This window comes from Mesocricetus auratus, unplaced genomic scaffold (genome assembly GCF_017639785.1).
Source record: "Mesocricetus auratus isolate SY011 unplaced genomic scaffold, BCM_Maur_2.0 Super-Scaffold_100015, whole genome shotgun sequence".
Classification (NCBI taxonomy): domain Eukaryota; kingdom Metazoa; phylum Chordata; class Mammalia; order Rodentia; family Cricetidae; genus Mesocricetus; species Mesocricetus auratus.
The window spans coordinates 19,673,435-19,700,875 of NW_024429198.1; the positions used below are offsets into that span (position 1 = coordinate 19,673,435).

The 27,441-nt window shown below is 43.2% G+C and overlaps 1 protein-coding gene and 1 non-coding gene across 4 annotated transcripts in view; both read left to right on the forward strand.

Moving 5' to 3' along the window:
* Retreg1 (reticulophagy regulator 1) overlaps positions 1-27,441 on the forward strand; it is a 129,727-nt gene that overhangs the window by 84,334 nt on the left and 17,952 nt on the right. Inside the window, exon 1 of one of the 3 annotated variants that reach the window (XM_013121403.3) lies at positions 6,436-6,759. The exons of the other annotated variants lie outside the window; for them this stretch is intronic. Coding sequence (XP_012976857.1) covers positions 6,725-6,759 — 35 coding nt within the window. The 5' untranslated portion in view covers positions 6,436-6,724. Of the gene's footprint in view, positions 1-6,435; positions 6,760-27,441 lie in introns of those variants that run through there. 3 annotated transcript variants of the gene reach the window in all.
* Positions 5,201-5,304, forward strand: LOC121144427. The gene has a single exon (XR_005881780.1). It is a non-coding gene; the product is annotated as a U6 spliceosomal RNA (small nuclear RNA).

The following is a 27,441-nucleotide window of genomic DNA, read 5'->3' on the forward strand; positions in this document are numbered from 1 at the left end:
AACTGCTTTCTATAACTGGCATTAGCCAGTGTATCCAGAGTAACTCTTTCAGGGTGCCCTCCATATAACAGTTACTAATGAGATGCTTGACATTCTGTTTTCCATTGAGTCTTAACAACAAGCCAGTGTGTGTATTTACAGCACGCGTCAATTTAGATTAGCTACAGCTCAAGTGTTCAAGGGTCGTGGGTGGCCAGTGGACAGCTCTGAATGGTGCAGTTTTGTGCATTGTGTGGCACGGACATAAGAAATAGTGTGTTTCCCAGTCCCAACTGATACATCTACAACACAGTTCCTGCAGCTCAGGCTTAGGGAGTATCATGGACTCAACCCTAGACCCTGGTTATAGGTAACTAAGGATTGCCAAGAGCAGGAGAAATAGTCTTCTCCAAGGAGGAGCATACCAATTGGTTATCCAATATCAGGTAGTCATCTCTGAAGTCCTGTGTGTGTGTGTGTGTATGTATGTATGTATGTATATGTATATTATGGGCACGTGTAATATTATATGGACTGAGGAAGCTGTGTTGTATTTATATATTTAGGAACACATGGATGTGTGTGTGTATGTGTGTGTATATGTGCGCACTCATGCAACAACAATGGAAGAAAAAGACCATCAATGTGAGAGCGTGCAGGCAGAGGCGCATGGGAGGGGCGTGGGTGAGGAAAGGGAAGGAGGCAAATGATGGCACTGCAGAGTCACTGGGTAGTTTTTGTTTGTTCTAAGGTGTGTGCTCTGGGGAAAACCCAGACAGAGATACACACACAAGGCCTTACCTCCAGTAAAGGGAATGCACAGAGAGCGCAGCAGGGACAGGAGGACTGTACACACCTCAGGAGGCCCTGGCTGAGGGATCCCTCTGCTCGGCAAGGGAGAGCAGATCTGAGACCAAGAGGTGAGGAGCTAGAGGGGATAAAATGTTGAAGTATTAAAGCCCTGAAGGAACCTGGAGAACACTGACTCTGACCAATGAGGAAGCTACAGAAAGAATCTAGAAGGCATCTGGCAGGTAAACTGAGGCAGAAAGGCTCCCATCCCAACCAGGCTTCCAGACCTTCCTGAGTCCTAGGGAAAGGGCTAGGGGTCTTGGCATTGAGGACTTGTGGATTATAGAGACTCCTTTAGCTACACCTGTTCGGATTTCTACCTACAAGAAGATCCCTGAAAATCCCCTGGAGATCCAGGTGCCTGAGGGTCAGCTATGGATCCGAGCCACACCTCTGGTGTGCTCAGCGCTGGCTCACTTGACTGCAGATCATTGAGGGGACTGTGAAGAGAGTGCAGATAGGGCCTATGGAATAGAATGGACCTCTCCTTACTCAGCTACAAACATCCCAGGACACCCTGACGGACACCAGCTGGAAGGATCTCTGCCTCTTTGTGACATGCCTGTCCCCATTAGCTGCCTGAGCTGGCACTGAATGCCGCTATTCAGAAATTACCTCCTTAAGCTTGCCTTTCTTGTTTGGTGTCAGTGCTGTGTAGACTTGGGCCAGCATAGAACGTATGAGGGGATTGAGAGCTGTCTGCAGCTTCTGGGAGAGTAGTGGATGCCTCCAACCTTCAGCAGCTGTCTGTCATCCTCACCTGGGGTGTGCTGTTGAGGATAACCAAGCTCGCAATGTGCAAGGGAGGCTTGCTCCCTTTGGATCACATATAGTACCTAAATTTGGATTTAGGTTAATGTTCCTTTAGACTCTATGAGTCAAGAGGTTCCTTCTAGAATAACTGACTAAATGACAGTCTGGAATAACCAGCCAGTCCATCAGTCCTGAGCCCACATGGTGAATGCTAGTAAAAACAGCAGCGAGCGTTTGTCGCTGTCTCAGCACAAAGTGCTTGCCAGGTGACTTCAGCCACAGTAGGAGCCCACATGCAGGAATTTGTGGGGAACCTGCCAAATTCACGCAAAGGGAAAGCAGTGAATCCAGGACCCACTCCGAGGTCCAAAGTCTGTGCTCTTAGCTGCGAGGTCATATCTACTTTGCTATCCTCAGGGACAGCTTTTGCTGGAGAAAAACTTATCCTGGCAGGTCAAAGAGTGGAAAGGCAGATGATTCAGGAGACTAATGTGTAAGGGTTTTTGCAGCAGAAGGGAGAAATTGAGTTTAACTTGGCAGTGAGAATGGGAATGTACAGACAAGAAGGCGGATGGTTTATGTAGGGTGAGGATTGGTGGGCAGAAAATTGCTCAGAAGCTAAGTGCTGAGTTTCAAATGTGCTCCCAAGAAAGAGATCCATGTTCAGGGAAAAGTCAATATGCAAGTTCATATGGAGGGAAGGCCCCTGGGAGATACTTAAGAGTTGATAAATTAATTAGAGTGAGGCCCCTAACTGGAAAACTTGTCTCATCTTGTTCCACAATGTTCTTTTTCAATGATATTTTTGACACGTTTCATGCATGTTTACAGGCTGGCAGACACGTGTGAGGACTGGGAAGGAGGGCATGTCTGTTCCTTCCTCCCACACAGTGTGGCCTGATGGATCTCTGTTTTACTTTTGGTCTTAGTTTTAATGGCATTTTTGTTTTGTTTTGTTTTTTGTTTTGATGGCCATTACTCATACTTCTAGGAAAATAGTTTAGTCAGGGTCAAGTTTAGGTTGAGGACAGCTGCCAGGTCTCCTGGCAGGTAGGGCTGGGGAAGGGCCTGTCCAGCCGGTCTCTTCCTAGGGCGGAGAGGGATGGTGAGTGTTGACTACTCCGACCGCCCTCCTAATTACCAGAGAGAACCACACTGAGAGAACCACATGGAGTCAGGAGAATTGTGGAAGCAGAGTCTCACTTTGTTGTAACAGGCATGCGCTTATATAGGGCTGAGGAAGTGGGTGGGGACCTCAGAATCGGGTGAGGTGTAAGAGCCAATATCATTCACCACCTTAGCAGTAGCTAGGCAGAGGTAGTTTTGCCGAGACAGGTCCGCAGGCTCAGGAAGTTCCACTAGGCCTTGTGTCCGGGCCTTTTTAGGCCCAACAGACAGTATTCCCTCCTCATCCACAGGGATGAGTGTCACCACAGTGGATGTCTGAATCCCCATATAAGACTGAGCCCTGTGTGCACTGCTTTTGAAAAACAGCCATGCATACCTATGATAAAGCTTCATTTATGAAGTAGGCACAGTATAGATTTATAATGTCCTGCAGATCATAGCAACCTTAGCACTGTTCTCAACATTTTATTAAGCCAAGAACTTTCACCTTATGATTTTAAAGGAATCACCTTATGCATTGGAGTAATAAAGGAGGTTTAATAATGGTCACTTGGATGTAAGCACTACAATTACCATGATGGTCCATCTGATAACTCGAGATTCTCTTAAGTGACTAATGGGCAGGTAACATATACACTGTTGGCACTGGGAAAGAACGGTCCCCTTCCTGGGGTAAAAAGAGAGCCAGGACAGAAAAGTAGGGCAGCACGGATGATTTAAGATCAGAATTGATGACTTGGTGATTCCTAGAACTTCCCATCAGAATTTTTAAGACCATGGTTGGTTATAGGTAGCTGAAAACCCGCAAAACAAAACCATGGGTAAGAGGGGACTACTCTAATGGTATTTTTTAAAAAAGTGACATAATCGTCTTTTTCTGTCTCACTTGGAATTTCCAAAAAAAGTAAAATGTTATGCAGCTTTTGCCTGCTCTCAGTGCCCCCAGCCCAGGCAACTGCTTCGTCAAGAGGACTCTGCCATGTTTTCCCTCCATTGCACAAGTCTTGTCTTGCGGAAAGTGGCTTCTGGAGATCAGCTATCAAGTCTGAGTTCTCTCTAGCAGGAGGCAGAAGGAATATACCAGGATGTGCCAGGTGTCACTTAATACAAGTCCCTGGAGCTGCCCAGTGACTTTGCTGACACCCCCTCAGTCAGTCAGAACTTGTGCACAAAACCTCACTTTGTTCATACCTGGCGAGCAATCTAGTTTTTATCCTGGAAGGCAATGCATGTGACTCAGCCAGGTTTCTGCTGAAGTTGGTAGGAACTCTGAGTACAGCCATCACCACAAGAGATGGGCTTTTTGCCCCTCATTGCGCAGACTGCTTTTTAACCTCCAAGAGAAGGGGACAGGGTCCTTCCTGTTACCCCTGGGGGAGCCTGAGCTTCTCCCAAAACTGTGTTGAGGATATGGCTACAATATAAAACTAACTGGAGATTTTGTAGAGCGGAGGCTATAGACACCATTTAAAGGAGATGGTTAGCTTTGAAAGGCTGATAGATTTTAGGCCGAATGGAATGGCAAAGGAAAAGTAAAGCCCATTACTGAAAATAAATGCACTCATGTTTGAGCAGAGTGTGAACAGAGGAAATGTAAAACTTCAAAGAGTCTGGGGCATGAGCTGTTGCATTATGTGAGGGCTCTTCTGGATCTTTGGCTAGAGGCAAGGAAAGGGCACTCCAGCTTAGAGGCTCCCTACAGTCACCAGCAGGCCATAGAACTTCCTGAGCCTATGATAGCATCTGAAAATCTTGGCAAGTGCTTCCTTGGGTCCTTTTAAGTTCTGGTTGTCCACTAGATTTTCAGGTCAACAGCAGTAAGGGGGCCCATAGTACCAAGTTCCTAGGACAGAAGGTGACATTCAGGTAAAGAAGTGACATGCCGAGCCTCAGCAGGAACAGTCATTGGCCATGTATCTACGCTTTGGGATTTGCTGCTTGTGCAGTCCTTATTTTCCATCCTTATCCTTGTGAACTTTACAAAATGTCACCAAAATACCTTCTGGGGAATCAATCCAGTTGGAGCAAGTAATTTGTAAATTACCAAGGACTGAACACTCCAGAGCGGTGTTCCTCACTAGTTCAGGGGAGTCCCTGGCGCTCAGTCTGTCCAACACTGTCAGTGAATTCTTCTAGAACTGAGAGATGCTTCAGGGCGCATCTTCAGATCTATGCATCTTCAGAAGAGGAGGTCCATTTATCGATTTTGGAAATAGATGGGAGCTTGGAGAGAGACGACTGAGTAAAATTAAGGTGCTAGACTGGTCAGAAGTGAGTGTGAGACAGAATTAGCCCTCGATGTTGTCTAAATTCAGGACAAATGCTGACATCATGAACACCGTTCTCAGCATTTTAGCTTCTCAGTTGCTAAAAAGCTGTGATGTCTAGTGACGTATGACGTAGTGTGTTGGTTTGGCCCTAGGAGGCTGCTCTGCTTTGATCTACCAACCTCTGAGTGTCAGTTTGCTTTCAAGTTACGTGTTTGAGAGTGCTCACTTTGGCAGGACACATGTTAAAGTTGGAATAATACAGAGAGGATTAGCATGATACTGGGCAAGGATGACATGCAGACTCAAAGTATGTCACATTTAAAAATATGAATTACGCATTTGAGTGCATAGATCCACCACCTTAGGTATATGTACTTCATAACTTAGGCTTGAAGTCTCTTAGCACAACACTGTGTGAAGTACTATATCATTTAAGTATATCTATTTTAAAGTATGGCATTCATACATCACGAAGTGAGCAACATTTTCCAAAAGAAAGCAGATAATTATTTTAAAATTCCTGACTTTTCAATTCCTCCATGATCTGGAAAACCATTTTTAACAAAGATACCATGTAAAATACCCCATAAAAGATAAGTAACAGCAAGAGTAGCATACACACTTTTAAAAGAAAAATGATCATTTTTTAAATTAAAATTAGATCTTGCTTTGGGTTTGGGTTTTAACTGGAAGTTTATTGGGTGGTATTAAATGAGTCTCCTGGCATTTTGGAAACAAGGCGCTGTGAAGGGAGCAGTGATTGAGACATGCATGCGCATGCACATGCACAGCAGGGAGCTGAGGTATAAAGTCCTCCAGAGCCACCACCAGGCTGTGCTTGCTCTCTATGCTCCCTGGCCACAGTGACTCCTCCGCCATGGGGAGGAGGGGAGGGAGGGAGGGAAGCTGGCTTTGGATCCCAGGGACACACAGGCTCACCTTCATATGCATGATTATTGTGAGCTGGGAAACCTAGATGATGGTCCAGAGAGAGCTTTCCTTGCAAAGCAGTGTCTCAAAACGGATTGTCCCATCACTGACTCTGTGTGTGTGTGTGTGTGTGTGTGTGTGTGTGTGTGTGTGTGTGTGTGTTCTTTTTTGTAAGACTTTTTGTTGAGTGCCAGGTATTATGCAAACAAACCTCCCTCTCTATTGCTGGAGCAGTGCTCTCTCTCTCTCTCTCTCTCTCTCTCTCTCTCTCTCTCTCTCTCTCTCTCTCTCTCTCTCCCCCTCTCTCTCTCTCCTCTCCAACTCCCCCCTGTGACTCAAAGGAGGATATCTGATAGTTAGAGTGGGGTTTCAACCTGCCTGTGGCCAGTCCACCTTTGGTAGGTGCTTAGATCTTGCCAAGAAAAAGAAAAGAAAAGAAAGAGGGCAGGCGGGGCGGCTTGGTGAAGTCATCCCTGGTGACACCTTCTCACACGACTTCAGGGAAAATGCTGGGCCCCTGGGCAGCACTCCCGCCCAGCTGCCTGTCACAGTGCAGGAGTGAGAGGTGACCTCTTTATTTTTAGCAGGGGGGCTGTCATAATAGTCCACTGCCCTGCTTCATTCAAGGTAAGAGGCTGGCACTTTGCAAGTTTGTAAACACCGACCTTCTGAGTAGAGTCGCAGCACTTTTCTCCGGAAAGGGAAGACTCCCCTGCTCTCTTTTGAGAGTCTGCCTGTGGGAAAACCAGCATTCTCTGGCTGGCTTAGCTGTGGCAAGCAGGTGCGGCTGTAGTTTTTCTTAAAGGGAAGAAATGCCTGAAGGCGACGACTGTGGGCCAGGCAGAAGGTAATTATGGCATTTTATTTTTCTGGAGTCTGTTTCATTGTTGTTCATCTTAAATGTATTCTGATGAGTTTAAATATGTTTAAATGAAAATTATAACTAGGAATATTTCTTTGGCAGAAGCTAACAGAAGAGAGACAAAATTATCAATGTAAGTTTAGAAATACATGTTTGTTTTTCCTTGAATACGGAAATACTAGCCTGGAACTTTAAAAATTCATCCCCTCATGTACAATGCAAGTCTTTTTGAAGTTTTTGATGTTTCATTGATTGTGGCTGAAATCTAAGCTCACTTCTTTTTCAAGCTTGCATTTTAAAGATTTGAGAGGCAGTTGTAAGAGTTGAATGTTAAGCCAATTGATCAATTTTGATACTTAAAGACTTCTTAAACTATGAATGTTGAGAATGTGATCAGCTCCCTGCCATGTGGTACATGGTTTTGAATGTTTTCTCTTGCTCTCTTACTGCTAAGAAGTGGGTACCAGGAGGACAATGATGCAGGTAGGTAGTATGTGCTGGCTTTAGGATAGCAGCACCCATGCAGTCTCCCACCCAGCCCAGACAGGTATTACAGGAATTAGCTGTATGTCCCCATTGGATTTCCAGTTGAGATCACCAAGATTTGGATATAATGAAGTAGGAAGAAAATTATGAAACAGAGAGAGATTATGGATCATCTTATTACCAAAGAAACAGAAGTCTCTAGGTACAAGAGCCCCTCAGACCATTTCTATAAACCATGGCCTAGGGTTTGCATGGTTTGTGTGGGGCTATTTCACCAGTTGTGATAGTTTACTTAAAGGTTGCATTTCTCTGATTAATTAGCTAACTTCGAGAACATTTTTAGAGACATTTAAATGTCTGTACTGGATGACAAGTTGCCCATGGATGTCATACATTCATTTTCCCAGACATCTGAACATTCCCAAAGGGAAGGCTTCTCCTTTTCTCTAACCCCTACACATTCCCACCAGCTCCCCGAGTGGAGTTTTGCACAGCTAGGCATTTTAAAGGAATGCTTGGCAAATGGAAATGTATTGATAAACCATTTTTTACACCGGGGGCCCAGGAATCCTTATTACCCGACAGTTCAAGGAGAGAAACTTGGCACAAATGGATTGAGGGTTGCTCCCACGAGAAGCGGCATTATCGAAATTATTAAATAGTAACTAATTGTTGATAAGGAATATCTTGAGCTGTTTGTGATGTGACCTGAGCAAACTTTAGCTTTTTCTCTGAAAATTTCACTAATAAAAAACAAACAAACACATGAAAAGGAGCATATGTGTGCCCACACATAAATATGTACATGATAATTATTGTTGTGAAAACCCCTCTCACTCCTGTGAGGTAACACATTACTGGCTCTCAGTTTTTATTCTGATGAGGTCACGTTCATTCCCGACACTTGGCGGATGTTATTCTTTGCTTTGTCTCCTATGCTTGGTGGTTTTTCCTTTCTCTATGTAGAAATGGTGGCAGATTGGAGCCAGCCTAGAAATAAAATATTTATAATTGGGAGAACATTTTCCTCTTGCTAAATCTGAGACTGCATGCCTTTGGATAAGTTCCTTGGTGCCATGTCTAAAAGAGAAGTAACTGTTGTAAGTCACGAATCTGCTGACAGACACGTTCTCTGAGCTTCATTGCGGCAGTTCATAATTGACTCTCACATCAGGGCTGATTATGTTACTTGAGTCTCCTTTCCGAGTTTGATGTCCTGGATTGCTCAGTAACTGCCAGAGAGTTAAATAAGAATTTGGACTTTGATAAAACAAAACCAAATAACAACAACAAAACCCCCCAGACTAGTGAAATACACAGGGTAAGGATGTCTGTCGTGGAATGGGATGTGGGCCTCAGGCATCACAGGCACCCTCTGTTAGGTGACTTACGGTCCAGTGGTTTCAGGTACCTGAAGTCGCCTGACGATGAAAGAAGAAAAACTCTTCTTGTCTTTAACACTGGGAGAATCCCAACCAATTTCAAGGCCAAGAGCCAGGGGGGAAGGGCAAGAAAACCTTTCTGAAGCAGGTTCCAGAAGGCAGATAGATATCTAAGCAAAAAGCTTTGAATGCCAAAGAAGAAGGAGGAAAACCAGGAAGGTAGACTAGCTCCAGGCACATGGGAAAGCTTATAAGGCAGCCCGAGGCCTGCTGGTTCCTTATCTCACCTCATTTGGTTCCTGCCTTGGAGTAGCAGCCAAGCTGGCCCTGGGAGGTGCCCCATAGATGGGTGAAGTGGGTGTGGGTGGATCATCCATCCCCTATTCCAGATGACGTGGAAGGAGATGGGCCTGAGGCATGAGGACGGGACCCGTCTGAACACGAAACTCACTTTGTGCTTTCAGTGTGTTTTGTCACGAAAGCACTTTAACTGGGTAATTATGTTCCCACATTTAGCTGCTCACACAGTAGAAATTTGTTGAGCTCTGACTCTTGACTAGGGGCTGAACCAGGTGATGGGTTGGTAGGTGTGGAGCCTGCTGTCTTGGAGCAAGCGGCCTGAGTGGGAGGATGGCACAGGGTGAAACACTCAGCAAGCGGAGCACTTTGGGTCATAGGGCCAAGGGTACCATTTGAAGTGGTGACGTGAGAGAGCACCTAGTGTGTGCTGAAGCTCGGGTGTCTTTGCAGGGAAGTTGTGGCAGTTCGGGACTATTGATGTTATCCTACTAGCACGGCAGTAAAGATGTACAGGTTCGTTTGCAAAGGCCACTGAGACTCTAGAATTGTGAGTTCAGTTTGTGTTTACAGATCTTTCTGTTGGTCTGTGCTGTGGAGTGGTAGGCTGCTCCATCACTTCTCTGAAATCCATGTAGCCGGTAGTCTTGGATTTCGGGGCCTACTGTCCCTTCTCTGCACTTTGGCATATTTGCATATCTGTAATTAGATATCTTGGGGATGGGATCGATGTCTAAACATGAAACCCACTTCTGTTTTATACATGCTGAACTTTAATTTCCTGGCTGGTTTTTAGTGTGCTTGCAATGCGACCATGAAGTCTGGAGTGGGGGTTTTCACTTGTGGTATCATGTCAGGCCTTCGAATTTTAGACCATCCCAGACTTGGGGCTTCAGATTCGTCTCGTCTAGCCTGTATTTGTTTCTGGGTTTTTGAAAGATTGTTATATTGAGCGAATCCAAGGCTCTTTTAAACACATAATGGACTAATTGATATGAACATGTTATTAGCCATTGCGTTTTAGTTTTGGAAGAATACAAGAAATTGATTAAAATATATTCTTCAATTTCCAGTTATAATAGTTCAGACTGGCAGGATTTTAGGGATAATTTTATATCAAATATGAGGCCTATCCATTGACAATGCTATGTCTGAAAATAGTCTAAGACCTAACACACAGATGTGACTGGTGCCTCAAAGTCAGCCTTGTGCACTTTGCCCTTCAGGTGAGGCAGATTCCTAGGAGCAATCATGTTTGAGCTTTTGTATCCTTGAATGCACCCATGCTGCCGATGGGTGGGGTAAGTGACCTCACACAGCTGGTAAGAGAAGGGGTTCTGAGCACACTGCAGACATGCGGAGGACCCCTTATTTGCCCTGGGTAGAAGTAGATGCCCAACAGTTGTTCTCTGGGGAAGGGAATCACAGTTTCTTAAAATGTGCTGAATCTTGTGCACCCATTCTCACCGTCATTGGGAAGTGAGTTACAGAAATAGCATAGTGGCTCTCATGAGCCTGAGGAGGCCAGCTTCAGAATACAAAGGATTGTGGGCCAACGTCAGAGTCGGTGTTAGTTTTACCAAGGCTTCTCTACTTCTGTATCCTGAAGCCATCACAGACATTTATCAAGTTTAGATGAAGTAATTAATGATTTATCTTCCTCCATTCTCCCATACGATCATGGAAAATATTTATCACTCTTGAAATCCTACTTTGACCCAGCTGGGCTAATATTTGAACCTGATTAAGAACATGTAGAACAATACAATCTGTCCTTATTGCATTGGAGTTTGTTTTGTGGGCAATATGGTTATTACCACTGAACCAGAGACCTGCTTCCTGAACTCTGCAGTGCCCCAACAGGGTTCCCTTCCCTGTGAAGCTGGTTTCTGTTCTGTGAGTAAACAGTGATGAGGTCTTTGTTGCCACTGCTAAAATATGATGAAGGTCTCTAATGTGTAATACCAAAGGGTCACAGAGTATCTGTGGCAGGCTGTGGATAGGCCTATCCTTGGTGACTGACGGAGCAAGGTCCTAATTGGGTGGACTGTCCTCCTTTTGTCACTGCAGGCCTTTTGACTCTTATGACAAACTGGTATCAAAATACATTTCATTTTTTCACTTCATGATGTGTTTATCCACGTTGTGTAGAATAATGGGGGAACAGATCTTTTCTTGAAGGACTACTCTTGTTTACTATCATGAATATATTTTAAAAGAATCTTCCTACTGAAGGTGTTCTACAGAAGGATGTTTTAGCTATTTCTTTGAGGGAGATAAAGCAGAAAAGATGTGCTTTAACCTCAGTACCCGGATGTAATTATATTGTACATATAATTATACATATGTAATGTAATTATATTGTACTTAGCTGAATTCTTTTGACAAAGTTGTAATAAGCATATGGTGTGTGTACATAGACATATATGTACATTTCTATATTGATTTTCACTTACAAGTACTTTCCAGTGGCATCTAAACAATTTGAAAATGTTTTTAAAATGCCTGCCAAGATATCCTATCATTAGATTTGCCCATATCTATTAGTCATTATTGAAATTAATTGTGCCACTTATAAATGAGATGGGAATTCTTTATGGCTTTCTAAATAAGGAGTGAGGAGATTGAAAGGTAGGAAGTATCACCTGCTATTTCATTAAGACCTGGGCCCAGAAACTGTTCACAATTTTATTCTCATCATGTTGTATTAGTTGAATGGTTCAAGGGTCCCAACTTGAGTGGACAAGCACACTGCCTACTAAAGTTTCAAAATGTTTCTCAGCCACTTGAATTTCTTCTACTGAGAATACTATGATTTGATCTATACCTCATTTTAAAAATTAGATCATTTTTGGAGATCCGGTTTCATGAGGTTCTTTATGGTTTTTGTCTTTCAGTCTTCTATGAGATGTGGAGTTGGTAAGAAAACAAATTCTCATTCTGTAGGCTGCTTCTTTGTCTAGGTGATGCTGTCCTTCCTACCGAAGCTCTTCAGTTTCATGAGGTCCCATTTATGAATCGTTGGTCTTAGTGCTTCCCCTAATGGTGTGAAGGAGCACTGTTTAATTCCTAGAAGTAGTAAATGATATGGGAGTGACATACATCCATAAGCAACATTAAATAGGTAGGTCACAGCTGAGTTCAAACGTCATTCGCTGTCGTCTAACCCTTGTGTGCATCCCAATGGTAGACAGAACATGGGAAGCCATCCCTCTCTAGAAGGTGACTCAGTTGTGTGGGTGCAGGCTCATTTGCTCTCCAGCTCCCCACAAAGCTCTACAATGGGTTCCTGGAGGGTCTAGTCTGGATGGTTTATGTGTTCTTTCTGTTTTGAATGGGACTCCAGGGGATGTATTTAGCTCACCTTGTCTTAACCCTTTGTACAATTGTTTAAGCTCATGTGCGTGTTAGTGTTATGCCAAGACTACACTGAGTGAGAAGTATAGATGCCTCTCAAGGGATTGCTCCCAAGGCCTCTCACCCTCAATACTGGATTCCTGAATCCCTTCTCCACCAAAGCCTGTTCATCATTAGTGCAATTATAACCCCTTCCCCCAAATATGTTTGGCCTGAGTAGGTTCATTCTTGGACATAGATCCTGTGGGTCTGATGGACTAGCCATATCTATAGATTCTCAGGGAAGCCAGGATGCCTACATGGTGTATCTTAGAAGGCCATGAATAGCCCCAGATATGGTTCACAACATACATATTCATCTTATACATTGGTTTGGTGTCATCTTATTGGCACTGAGAACTTTCTCATTTACATTTCCAGCTCAAGAGGTTTAAGGCTTCCTTCAGTGAATAAAAGTACAGCCATCTCTTCCTGTCTACAAAAATGGGTTATGGTTCTCCCCAAAGATACCAAAATTCTCTCTAGAAACATTTTGTGTGCCTTCTAGACAGTAATGATGTTGGGATGCACTACTGAGTGTTCTTCATGGCATGAGCATGTCCTTGTCTTCTAGGCCTTCAGCCTCAATCTCTCATGGGGTCACCCTCTATCCATGGTTTCATGGTTGTGTCCAAGATACCAGCTGTAAGAGTCAGGGTAGACTCAGATTCCAGGCAGCTCACTCTGCTTTGGTGGTCATGTCCTGGGTGACAGGATGCCACTTTGTGTGTTACACTAATGCATCTTGTGCCCAGAAATCCAATATGGGGTGTGCACAAATTTAACACACATACAAGCAGTAGTTACCTGATTTTTAAACTTAAGACTAGAGAACAAAAAGGAGTTATTTTCTAAAGATGAGTTAGTTAAGGGTAGGTAGTTGAATACAGCACCTCATTTTGGAGTTTGAAAAAGTAGAGTGTTAACATTCTGGGCAGAGAGGTTGTTTTGAAAATTGGTGTTTTCTTCAGCCACCAAACTTCTATTTCAATTGAAATCCGGGTATTTCTAGTTTTCTGTGTTTGGGTGGCCCTGCTGCAACCTAAATTCTTTATAGGTAAAAAGAGCCAATAGGGAGGGACACTTAGAGGAATGATTTTTGAGACTTTAAACTCTGTTTATGTTTTTTTTTCAGCAATTGTTTGTGACTCCCCCTGAAAACTGAAGGGGAAAAATAAAAATGATTTCATGAGAGGATCCTTGTCCTCAGGTTTTTTGGTCTGGATAGGAGTGCTTCAACTAGTGACTTGGGTGGCGGGAGTAAATTAAGCAAGACTATCTGTCTCCATAGACCCTAACACACACTTCTAAAATATACTTTCTTTCACAGCCTCAGAGTCTCTCATCCATCCATCTTCACCCTAATCCTTCTTTGCTCCTCTAATGTCTTCAGTGACCTCCCTTCTCAGACACCTGCTGTCTCAGAATCCCAGACTGAGAAAGGCAAGGGGCAAACCCCGGATGTAGCAATGCCTGGAGTACCTCTAGGTCACAAAGTGTTCTGATGCTGAAATTGGGAAACCGGGGTTGGAGGTGGGGGGGGCAGGAATGCCCCAGCTGTCTCTGGAGACACATAAGGAACATGATGGCTGGGAGGACAGTTGCTGTGCTTGGCTTCTTGGGTCAATTAGCCCTTTCCTTGAGGATACAGATGAAACAGCAACCTTAAAAAGAGGCTCTGGGAATCATCCAGACAAGCCACGCCCACTTTTCTGCTTTAGCCTTAGTTTTGTAGAGTTGGCATGCTCCAGGAATAATCTTCACTCACTGGGTAAATACCAGCCAGATCTATTAAAGATTTGGCATCGTGGCCTGTAGTAGTGTCTCAAAGAGGCGTCACCAGACTGCAGCAGATCCTCTGCCTAGGGAGGGAGGGCTGTGGTTGTGCCTAATATGGAAAAAGGTGATTGAAGGAGTCAAAGCCCAGAATGTTCCTTCTGCCTGGCAACAGGGAGTTATGAAGGTTTTCTGCATTCCCATCCCCAGCATGCAAGTGTTTCAGGGTGGAGACTGGTGCTCCCAGAGCTGGGCAGACCTCTCCCCCACCTCCCTACCCCCATCCCCCGCCACACACACACACACACACACACACACACACACACACACACACACGTTAATGAGCATCACATAGCAATTACCGTGGTGGTGGGGCCCCTTGTTAGCCACGTAAACAGAACAGAGGCAGCAATGTACAGATCCTCCTGACTCAGGACCTGACATCTCACTCTGAGCTAGTTGAACTTCTAAGGGTTTCAGTTTAAAAACAAACCCATTTTCCAGTGGGACATCTTAAAGTTATGTCATAAAACTCATAGACTCCACCCTTAGATGAGGAGGGGATTAAAAATGCACTTATGCTCTTAGAAAAGGCATGCTGAGAAGTCTTTGTAAGGATCAGGTTCTGCGGCATAAGTTCAGTGTCTGTAGTAGCTTGGATCTCGAGCCTGTGATGTATTTTCCTCCGTAATGGGGTAAACAGAACAGATTGTAGCTAGCCCTATTCTTTTCATGTGGAAATTCTGGGGAAACTAGCTTTTAGGAACACACTTGTTTGTGCTAGGAAAGGCTTTGAGATACAGATTTCATTATAAAATGAACCCATGAACAGAGGAATTACAAACCTAGATTTAATGGAATGACTGAAGCCAGAAGCGGTCTTTGCACTTCATCTCAGATATAACAAACATTGGCATTGACAAGAAAGGAAAGAACCAATACCCCCACTCCCCTCTGTCACAAGAGATAGGAAAGACGAAGGGAGCTCTTGTGTCCTTAGCACTGAAGGTTTGGTGGCACAGAGCTTCTTTTTCCTTGGCAACTCTTAAAAACTGGAAGTAGTGCTTGGGGTTCTGGTGAGGATCGTGAAGCTTTGTCGGGCGTTTTCTGGAAAGAGTTCTCTAACACATTAACATCATCAGCCATGTGTTGGAAGCAATGGTACATGTTTGCCTCAAAGCAAGATCATTAGAGATGACAATTCATCAATGCCTTCCACTTCTTTCTCTCAACTTTGGAAGACCCTGTATGTTTTCAGTGGCTTCCGTGGTACCTTCGCTCTTACAGCCCTTTATTAGTTACCAAGGCTCCAGCATTTAAGACCTTGGCAGTTTGTATACCCAGGCAAAGCTGAAGGTTAGGTGGCTCCTTGCTAAAGCTGGAATAAACCTCTAGCACAAGAGCTATTTTAAGCTTTGCTGTTGCGATGTTACATAGCAAACCTGGCAGAGCGGCTTTGCCAGAGGTACAATAGTTCAAGTGCATGTATTTTGCTTACTGTGTGCTACAGGATGGCCATTTATGTGACTTCTGGGAAGCATTCCTTTATCTGGAAGAGAAAATGCTCAGAAGCTGCAAGGCCGGGTTCTGATCTGGGTGCTGCTTTTCTTGGCCTATCGGATTGTTGTCAGGACTAGAAATAACATAAATAAAGCACTAATGTAGTTTTTAGTGCTTGGTACTTTCTCAGTAAGTAGGAGGGCTGTCCTAGTAGCAGGTATCTTCATGGTTCCTGGTTTGGTTGCTGGGTTCATTAGTACCTGTCACCTACATGTAGGTAGCCATGTTTCTGAAGCCCATGACACTTTGAGCTAGTAGACACCTGTGGTTTATGGGGGGGATCCATCCTATTGTCTGTTTTATAAATCAAGTTTTATTGGACTGCTACTATGCTCTTTCGTATAAATATGTCCAGTGAAGATGTAAATATTTATTTACCAGCCTTTTACAGACAATGTTTGCCTATTACTACTTGGGTATACAACTGCTTCCAATATTAGGGTGTGATTTCTTGATTAACTGTATTTATCCTCATATCTCTTTGTGTCCATTGTTTTTGTGCTGGTAGTTGTGCAATTTAATGAAAACTACTGAAGTAAGAGAACCAAAACAGTATTGTTGTGGTACATTCTTCTGGCTGTTCCCAAATCCTAACTTTCCTTTCTTCCTTGGGCTGTAGAATCCTGGTTTCAGCTAGACACACGTCTTTAAGTTATATTAGCATGTTCCAGCTGGTGAGTGGAAGTGGTGGTTACAGTGTATGGGCCCATGACTTGGGAGAGAAAGGGGAATACTTTTTGGATATCATTCTTCTTCATGGTGGTGATGTGAATGAGTTAACTGAGTAACTGAAGTGACTGACTTGGACCATTTGGAGGACGTGTGATTTGAGAATAATTGAGCAGCAATACAGAAAGGTTCTGGGTTTCTGACACTATAGATATCCCCATATGAGCCCTGGACCTTTGGGTTCAGCTGTCACATAGAGAAATGAACTGCTTGCTTGCTTAAGCTTTTGTTGCTTTGACAGTTGATAGTCAGCAAACACTTCTTACCATGTACAGTTGTATATTTCAATGAAAATTAAGTTGAAGGCATTTGAGTTGGCAAGGTAAGTTGGGTGGCAAGGGAGGTTGAGGACTTGGGAGCAGGTGGGGAATTAATATTATTAAAATTATATGAAACTCTTAAAGAATCAATAGCAACATCATTTAAGAAGTGTAGACAGAGCCAGGCAGTGGCAGCGCACACCTCTAATCCCAACACTTGAGAGGCGAAGGTAGGCGGATCTCTGTGAGTTCTAGACCAGTCTTGTCTACAGTGTAAGTTCTGGAACCCTAGGATTTTTTTGTCTCAAAAAAAAAAAACAGAAACAAAAAAATATAAACAGAACAATCATAAAGGGGAGGATAAATATTTTAAACATCCCGATATTGATTGTGTCATTAAGTTTTTACCCATTTGTAAAAAAACGAAATTAGAAATTAAAAATAATACAATTTAGAAATTCTTCACATGTGTGTGTGTGTGTGTGTGTATGTGTGTGTGTAAGAAACTCAGTCTTTGTTCCTAGCTCTAAATTAGTTGATGACTTTCTAAGTCCCTAGGACTTATACATAAGCTCCCTACTTCCTGGATTGAATTGGATACCTTCAGGGTTGTACTGCTTGGCTCATTAATCATAAAACATGAGTGTAGAATATCAATACCAAATTCTGATTAACATGATTTAGAAATGATACATAATCTAGACTACACTGCCTAAGAGGGGTTGTTACATAACACTGAAAAACCACATTACAAGTGACCATTGTTGGTAATGTCTTAGCGTAGAGGATGGTAGTCTTTAAAAACCCTGTAATGAAAATCTGAGAGTGATTTAATTATTCAAGGTATTAGGCCTGCCATTTCTTGTAATCAGTGTTTGGGTATGTTCTCTCTCTGTACTCTAATTTCTAGGATCTCCAGTGTCATGTTTACAACGAAGTTCAAGGTCTTTGCTGTAATCAAATGCAGAGGGTTGTTTTTTTGTTTTGTTTTGTTTTGTTTTTTTGAGACAGGGTTTTTCTGTGGCTTTGGAGACTGTCCTGGAACTAGCTCTTGTAGACCAGGCTGGTCTCAAACTTACAGAGATCCTCCTGTCTCTGCCTCCTGAGTGCTGAGATTAAAGGCATGCACCACCACCGCCCGGCCAAATGCAGAGTTTTTAGATATGTATTTTACTAACTTCGTCAAACAAGGAAAAAGCACCAGGGAAGATAGCATATGTAGGTGGTCCTCCCAGACCAAGCCTGCTGAATCTATAGAAGGCAGGTCAGCAGGGCAACTGTTCCAACTCACAGTTACCAAGGGCCTAATAATCCCAAATGACAGATGAAGTAAGGTATGGTTTTAACTTTTCTCCATAATAGAACCACAGACATTGCTATAACTTGACTGTGGCATTTTATAATTTAATATCCTTTATAACACCAGAGAGTAAAGTTGTCTTGTCCTTTTGCCAGCCTACTAAGAGGTCTGTTGTCTGGGGACCGGCTGGGTCTTAGGTCCGACATTATGATAGTACCTGAAGGCCACTGATAGTGCTGCCCAGGATGCCCCTACCCATCTGAATCACCAGGGATGCTTTAAGCTGTGTTGTTGGCATTGTATGTCATTTCTCTTTCTAGTTAATATAAAGCTCTAAATCCATTTTCATAAGAAAGTAAATATCAATTTCATAGACACATAGGACTTGAAGTATTTAGTTTCCTCCTACTTCAGACTCCAGGTGTTATTGGAAGGATGAAAACCAGGGCCCACAGATATTTCAGCAGGGACCATGGTTCCAAAAATCAGTCAACATCTGTTTATGTTCGGCTTTTTTTTTTTTTGAGATAGGGTTTCTCTGTGTATCTTGGAGCCTGTCCTGGAACTTTGCAAACCAGGCTGGCCTTGAACCACAGAGATCTATCTGCCTGTCTCTGACTCCTGAGTGCTGGGATTAAAGACATGCACCACCACCTCGGGCCTTATGTTCAGTTTATTTATAGCAAAGAAGTCCAGATTTCCTGTTTTGGAATAGTCACCCTTGAGGGAGTCACACTGTAGGTCCACCTGTCCCCACCTCACACAGCCTTTTCTATTACTAAAAGGACACTGATTTCACTAGCTCTCACGATCATGGTGAGTTGATTAATGACAGAATTCACAGAATTGGTTCATCCCTCCACTAATCATCCACTTGTATCTTACAAGTATTTTTTGGGAAATTGATGTAAAAATTACATGAATTTGAACATATGTTTAATCTTTGTCTGTGTTGTCTTATGGCTGTGATAAGTAGAGGGATCACTCGAAACCTATTGGAATTGGACAGTTTCTTTTCTATAGTCCAGGGCCTCGAGCCCAGGGAATGGTGCCACCCAAAGTAAGCAGATCTTCTCACATCAATTGATGTAATTCCTCACAGGTGTTCTTGGAGGCCCTTCTCCCAGGGTGATTCTAGATTATGCCCTGTTGATAATTAAAACTATCCATCACCAAAAAAAAAAAAAAAAAAACCCTCAAAACGTAGACTACCTAGCAAACCAGTGATGAGGATCTGTCCCTGTTTCTTTTGTATGTTGCTTATTTAAAATAGTTACCGTTTATTAAAAAGAACATTTGCAGGCTGGAGAGATGACTCAGAGGTTAAGCACACTGACTGCTCTTCCAGGTGTCCTGAGTTCAATTCCCAACAACTACATGGTGGCTCACAACCATCTACAATCTGGTGCCCTCTTCTGGCCTGTAGGCAGAACACTGTATATGTGATAAATAAATCTTAAAAAAAAAAAAAGAACATTTGCCCAGCAAGCCCCATAAGTTCCATTTGGCTTTGTCTGCATTCCCAAAGACTCATTACCTCATTACCTCATTCACCTGGGGGTTTGGGTGCCCAAGTAGGTTAGGATAAAAATGCTTAAGATGCTATAACCCATCTATTGCATGTGTGGAAATAACACTTGGGGTGGCCAAGCTCGATAAAGGGACATTCCACAGTAATTCTATTTTTGTGGTTTTGGATGCTTCTCCCTGGGGAAAAGTGAATGATTGGGGTTGATCAGAGAGCCATTTCTCTACATTATTTTTCCCACTCTTGTTCAAGTTAGTAACATACAGTGTACAAACAAAGTAGAATAGTTCTTCCTTCTTCTTATCTATGTGTTTGTGCATCTGTATGTGCCTGTGTACCACACTGAAGGTTTCTAAAATCATTTCACTACTAGGTATGTCCAGTAAACAGTGCCCCTAATGGAGAAGAGGAAGGGGTGGATCTGCTTCTGGGTTGCTGTGGTTGGTGGGCACATATACATGACTGCCTATGCTCTCTGACATCTTGAAAGCGATTTCCTGAAAGTGCTTTTAGCTAGCACTTTCTAATATAGTGCTCGACATTTTAAACACACACAAATTGCAGGTGGCGGTCATTAAATTCTCCTGAGCACTGCTGGCAGTAACTTGAGCCAGCTGAGAACCCTGGTGGCAGACATAAGTATCTGTCACCCACAGGTAAGAATGAAAGAGCTAAGATGAGCAGGCACCTCTGTCCCTGGAATGGTTCAGCCTAGACTGTCCCAATCTCCTTTGGTTATATTGTATTCCCTCTCACTCCTGAATGCACGTTTTAAAAAGGAACGCTTCCAGAGCAGATTAATAATGTGAATGGGCATGGAACAATAGCTGAGCTCTTTAAATAACTTTTCAGGGAACCTTTCATATAATATATATATCTGATTCTATGTTATAACTCAATACACTGAAAGACTAGCCGTTTACATTCATAGGCAAATTCCTATTGCTGCTTGTGTGTATAAGGAAGTGGAGGAAATATATTCCTGTAGAAACATCCTCTACATCAGGCAGGAAAACATTTATGTTTATAGTCTTTTTTTTTTTTTAATCATTTTTTATTTTAATTTTAAATAGCTTGTTTCACATGTCAATCCCAGTTCCCTCTCCCTCCCCTCCTCCCGCACTCCCCTTCCACCCTCCCTCCCACCCTATTTCCAAATCCCTCCACATAGGGGATGTCTAAAGTCTATCATTTCACTCTTGGTAGGGTCAAGGCACTCCCCTAAGAGTCCAGGCTGAGAGAGCATCTCTCTTTGTGCCATAGGCACATGAAGACAGATTGTATACCAGGGATAGACACTGATCCACAGCTCAGAGCCCCATAGGTTGCCCAGGCCTTCTCACTGACACTCACATTTGGGGGTCCAGATCAGTCCCATTCTGGCCTCCCCACTGTCGGTCTGGGGTCCAAGAGCACTCCCCTGTTCAGATCAGCTGTCTCTGCTGGTTTTGCCAGCCCATTCCTTGCCAATTTGCTCATCACTCCTCTCTCTCTGTCACTGGGTTCCTTGGGTTCAGTTCAGTGCTTAGTTGTGTGTTTGCCTCTGCTTCCATCAGTCCCAGGATGAAGGCTCCCGGATAGTTATAGACATCAAGTTCATTATCAGGAATGGGCATTCGAGGTGGTCCTTCCACTATTGCTTAGCTTGCCAATTGATGTTATACCTTTAGATCACTCGAGGTCACTCTGGTGCCTGATCTGTCTTCGATCCTATGATTCCCTCTTCCCCCTATTTTACCCCCACCCCCTCAACTTCCTGTTCCCCCATGACCAACTCCCTTCCTCTTTACCCCCTCTACTCTTCCCAGGTCCCACTACCCCCCTCGCCCTGTTCCCCATCCATTCAGAGGATCTTGTCTCCATCCTCTTCTCTTGGGTACTATGCATATATGCATATCTTTTAGGTTCTTTCCTGTTTCCCAGACTCTCTATCTGTGGAAGTGCAGACTGGCACTATCCTGATCCATATTTAAAATCCATATATGAGTGAGTACATACCATGTTTGTCTTTTTGCGACTGGGTTACCTCACTCAGGATGGTTTCTTCCAGTGCTATCCATTTCCCTGCGAATTTCAAGATTCCATTGTTTTTTTCTGCTGAGTAATACTCCATTGTGTAAATGTACCACATCTTCTCTATCCACTCTTCAGTTGAGGGGCATCTAGGTTGCTTCCAGGTTCTGGCTATTACAAACAATGCTGCTATGAACATAGTGGAGCAGATGCCCTTGTTGTATGAACCTGCCTCATTTGGATAAATGCCTAAGAGTGGAATTGCTGGGTCTAGTGGTAGATTAATTCCCATTTTCCTGAGGAATCTCCATACTGATTTCCAAAGAGGCTGTATGAGTCGGCATTCCCACCAGCAATGGAGGAGTGATCCTCTCTCTCCACATCCTCTCCAGCATAAATTGTCTTCGGTGTTTTTGATTCTAGCCATTCTGACAGGAGTAAGATGGTATCTCAGAGTTGTTTTGATTTGCATTTCCCTGATGGCTAAGGATGTTGAGCACTTTCTTAAGTGTCTCTTGGCCATTTTAGCCTCCTCTACTGAGAATTCTCTATTTAGCTCTGTACCCCACCTTTCAAGTGGATCCTTTGGTGTTTTGGAGACTTGTTTCTTGAGTTCTTTGTAAATTTTGGAGATTAGCCCTCTGTCAGATGTAGGGTTAGTGAATATCTTTTCCCATTCTGTGGCCTGCCTTTTTGTCTTTTTGATTGTGTCCTTTGCCTTACAAAAGCTTTTTAGTTTCAGAAGGTCCCATTTGTTAATTGTTGATCTCAGTGCCTGTGCCACTGGTGTTATGTTTAGGAAGTGGTCTCCTGTACCAACTCGTTGAAGAGTATCTCCCACTTTCTCTTCTAAAAGTTTCAGTGTGGCTGGATGTATGTTGAGATCTTTGATCCATTTGGACTTAAGTTTTGTACAAGGCGATAAACATGGATCTATCTGCAGTCTTCTGCATACCATTACCCAGTTATGCCAGCACCATTTGTTGAAGATGCTTTCTTTTTTCCACTGTACAGTTTTAGCTTCTTTGTCAAAAATCAGGTGTTCATAGGTGTGTGGGTTAAAATTAGGGCTTTCGATTCGGTTCCATTGGTCTACCTGCCTATTTTTGTGCCAATACCAAGCTGTTTTCAGGACTATAGCTCTATAATAGAGCTTGAAATCAGGTATGGTGATGCCTCCTGAAGTTCCTTTATTGTATAGGGATGTTTTGGCTATCCTGGGCCTTTTGTTTTTCCATATAAAGTTGATTAATGATCTTTCCAGGTCCTTGAAGAATTGTGATGGAATTTTGATAGGGATTGCATTGAATCTATAGACTGCTTTTGGCAAGATTGCCATTTTTATTATGTTGATCCTACCAATCCAAGAGCATGGGAGATCTTTCCATTTTCTGGTATCTTCTTTGATTTCTTTCTTCAAAGACACAAAGTTTTTGATATACAGGTCTTTCACTTCCTTGGTTAACATTATCCCCAGATATTTGATGCTGTTTTTGGCTATTGTAAAAGGTGATGTTTCTCTGATTTCTTTCTCAGTCACTTTATCATCTGTATATATTAGGGCCACTGATTTTTTTGAGTTTACCTTGTATCCTGCCACTTTGCTGAAGCTGTTTATCAGCTCTAGGAGTAACCTTGCGGAGTTTTTTGGGTCACTTATGTAAACTATCATATCATCTGCAAATAATGAAAGTTTGACTTCTTCTTTTCCTATTTGTATCCCCTTTATCTCCTTTTGTTGTCTTATTGCTGTAGCTAGAACTTCAAGTACAATATTGAAGAGATATGGAGAGAGTGGACAGCCTTGTCTTGTTCCTGATTTTAGAGGAATTGCTTTGAGTTTCTCTCCATTTAGTTTGATGTTAGCTGTTGGTTTACTGTATATTGCTTTTATTATGTTCAGGTACGTTCCTGTTATCCCTGATCTCTCTAGGACCTTTATCATGAAGGGGTGCTGGATTTTGTCAAAGGCTTTTTCAGCATCTAGTGAGATGATCATGTGGTTTTTCTTTCGCAGATTGTTAATATGGTGGATTACATTGATAGATTTTCTAATGTTGAACCATCCCTGCATTCCTGGAATGAAGCCTACTTGATCATGGTGGATGATTTTTCTGATGTGTTCTTGAATCCGGTTTGCAAGTATTTTATTGAGTATTTTTGCATCAATGTTCATGAGGGAAATTGGTCTATAGTTCTCTTTCTTAGTTGTGTCTTTGTGTGGCTTGGGTATCAAGGTAATTGTAGCCTCGTAGAAAGAGTTTGGCAGTGAGCCTCCTGCTTCTATAGTGTGGAATACTTTGACGAGTATTGGAATGAGCTCTTCTTTGAATTTCTGGTAGAATTCTGCACTGAAGCCATCTGGGCCTGGGCTTTTTTTGTTTGGGAGACTTTTGATGACTGCTTCTATTTCATTAGGGGTTATAGGTCTGTTTAGATTATTTATCTGTTCTTGATTTAGTTTTGGCAAGTGATATCTATCCAGGAAATTGTCCATTTCCTTTAAATTTTCAAATTTTGTGGAGTACAGATTTTCAAAGTATGCCCTGATGATTCTCTTGATTTCCTCAGAGTCCGTTGTTATGTCCCCTTTCTCATCCCTGATTTTGTTAATTAGCATGTTCTCTCTCTGTCTTTTGGTTAGTTTGGACAGAGGTTTGTCTATTTTGTTGATTTTCTCAAAGAACCAACTCTTTGTTTCATTGATTCTTCTCAATGTTTTCCTGGTTTCTACTTGATTGATTTCAGCCCTCAATTTGATTATTTCCTGGCGTCTGCTCCTCCTGGGGGAGTTTGCTTCTTTTTGTTCTAGAACATTCAGCTGTGCTATTAATTCTCTAGTATGACTGTTCTCCAGTTTTTTCATGTGGGCACTTAGTGCTATAAACTTTCCTCTCAGCACTGCTTTCAAAGTGTCCCATAAGTTTGTGTATGTTGTGTCTTCATTCTCATTGAAATCGAGGAAGTCTTTAATTTCTTTTTTTATTTGTTCCTTTACCCAGGGATGGTGCAATTGTGCATTGTTCAATCTCCATGAGTTTGTAGGGTTTCTGCGATTTGTGTTATTGTTGAATTCTAATGTTAATGCATGGTGGTCTGATAAGATGCAGGGGGTTATTCCAATTTTTTTGTATCTGTGGAGATTTGCTATGTTTCCTATTATGTGGTCAATTTTAGAGAAGGTTCCATGTGGTGCCGAGAAGAAGGTATATCCCTTTGTATTTGGGTGGAATGTTCTATAGATGTCTGTTAAACCCAGTTGGGTCATAACTTCTATTAATTCTTTTGTTTCTTTGTTAAGTTTCTGTCTGGAGGTCCTATCTAGCGGTGAGAGCGGAGTGTTGAAGTCTCCTACTATTAGTGTGTGAGATTTTATGTGCATTTTGAGCTTTAGTAATGTTTCTTTCACGAATGTAGGTGCCTTTGTATTTGGGGCGTAGATATTTAAAATCGAGACTTCGTCTTGATGTATTTTTCCTTTGATGAATATGAAGTGCCCTTCTTCATCTCTTTTGATTGATTTTAATTTGAAGTCTAATTTGTTAGATATTAGGATTGCTACGCCCGCTTGTTTCTTGGGGCCGTTTGATTGGAAGATCTTTTCCCAGCCCTTTACTCTGAGATAACGTCTGTCTTTGGTGTTGAGATGTGTTTCTTGTATGCAGCAGAAGGAAGGGTTCTGTCTTCGTATCCATTCTGCTAGTCTGTGTCTTTTTATAGGTAAGTTGAGGCCATTGACATTGAGGGATATTAATGACCATTGATTGGTGATCCTTGTTTGCGCTTGATTTATTGTTAGTGAAGTTATTTTGTGTAGTTTCTCCTCCCTTTTTCTTTTAGTGTTTTGTAAAGTATGATTCTATATTGCCTGTGTCTTTGTGAATGTAGTTATCTTCCTTGGCTCTAGGTTTTCCTTCTAGCATTTTCTGTAGAGCTGGATTCATGGATACGTATTGTTTAAATCTGGCTTTGTCATGGAATATTTTGTTTTCTCCATCTATGGTAATTGAGAGCTTTGCTGGATATAGTAGTCTGGGCTGGCATCCTTGTTCCCTTAGCGTTTGTAGGACATCTGACCAGGATCTTCTGGCTTTCATCGTTTCCATTGAGAAGTCAGGTGTAATTCGGATAGGTCTGCCTTTGTATGTTACTTGGCCTTTTTCTTTAGCTGCTCTCAATATTTTCTCTTTGCTCTGTAGGTTTGATGTTTTGATTATTATATGGCGAGGTGACTTCTTCTTCTGGTCAAGCCTATTTGGTGTTCTGTAAGATTCTTGTACTTTCATAGGCATATCTTTCTTTAGGTTAGGGAAGTTTTCTTCTATGATTTTGTTGAATATGTTTTCTGTACCTTTAAGTTGAAGTTCTTCACCTTCTTCTATACCTATTATTCTCAGGTTTGGCTTCTTCACGGTGTCCCATATTTCCTGGATATTTTGTGTTAAGGATTTGTTGGTTTTGAGATTTTCTTTGGTTGACGATGCTATGTCCTCTAATGAGTCTTCAACACCTGAGATTCTCTCTTCTATCTCTTGTATTCTATTGGTGATGCTTGCATCTGTGATTCCAGACCGTTTACCGAGCTTTTCTATTTCCAGCATCCCTTCATTCTGTGTTTTCTTTATCGTTTCTATTTCAGCTTTCAATCCTTCAACTGTTTGAGCTGTTTCCTTAATTTTCTTGGTTGTTTCTTCTTGGTGCTCTTTAGATTCTTTGAGAGATTTGTTTATTTCTTGAATTTTTCCCCCATTTCATGGATTTTTTTGTTTGTTTTTTCTTCTATTTCTTTAAGGGATTTCCTCGTTTCTTCCTTGAGGCTCTCCATCATCTTCATGAAATAATTTTTAAGGTCTGTCTCCTCTTCTTCATCTATGTAGTGCTTTTCAGGTCTTGCTGGTGTTGGATCCCTGGATTCTGGTGGGGTCGTGTTGGTGTTTCTATTGCTGAGTGATCTTTTATTCTGTCTTCTTCCCATCTCTTCTTCCAGTGGGTGCTGGTGGGGGCTTTCTGTCTCCACTGGTCTCCTTCTTTACTGCAGCTGAAGCTGAAGCTGGCCTCGCTGGGGTTGGGGTCTTGGAGGGGCTGATCTCTTTCCTGTGTGGGCGGCTCTTCTGAAGCTGGGCTCGCTGGGTTGGGGTCTTGGAGGAGCTGATCTCTTTCCTGTGTGGGCGGCTCTTCTGGAAGCCGGGAGCGGCCCCGAAGATGGAGGGGGATGGGTGGTGGGCGGGTGGTCCCAGCCAGAGACCCAATCTCACCTGAAGCTGGGCTCGCTGGGTTGGGGTCTTGGAGGAGCTGATCTCTTTCCTGTGTGGGCGGCTCTTCTGGAAGCCGGGAGCGGCCCCGAAGATGGAGGGGGATGGGTGATGGGCGGGTGGTCCCAGCCAGAGACCCAATCTCACCTGAAGCTGGGCTCGCTGGGTTGGGGTCTTGGAGGAGCTGATCTCTTTCCTGTGTGGGCGGCTCTTCTGGAAGCCGGGAGCGGCCCCGAAGATGGAGGGGGATGGGTGATGGGCGGGTGGTCCCAGCCGGGGACCCAATCTCACCTGAAGCTGGGCTCGCTGGGTTGGGGTCTTGGAGGAGCTGATCTCTTTCCTGTGTGGGCGGCTCTTCTGGAAGCCAGGAGCGGCCCCGAAGATGGAGGGGGATGGGTGGTGGGCGGGTGGTCCCAGCCAGAGACCCAATCTCACCTGAAGCTGGACTCGCTGGGTTGGGGTCTTGGGGAGCTGATCTCTTTCCTGTGTGGGCGGCTCTTCTGGAAGCCAGGAGCGGCCCCGAAGATGGAGGGGGATGGGTGATGGGCGGGTGGTCCCAGCCGGGGACCCAATCTCACCTGAAGCTGGGCTCGCTGGGTTGGGGTCTTGGAGGAGCTGATCTCTTTCCTGTGTGGGCGGCTCTTCTGGAAGCCAGGAGCGGCCCCGAAGATGGAGGGGGATGGGTGAT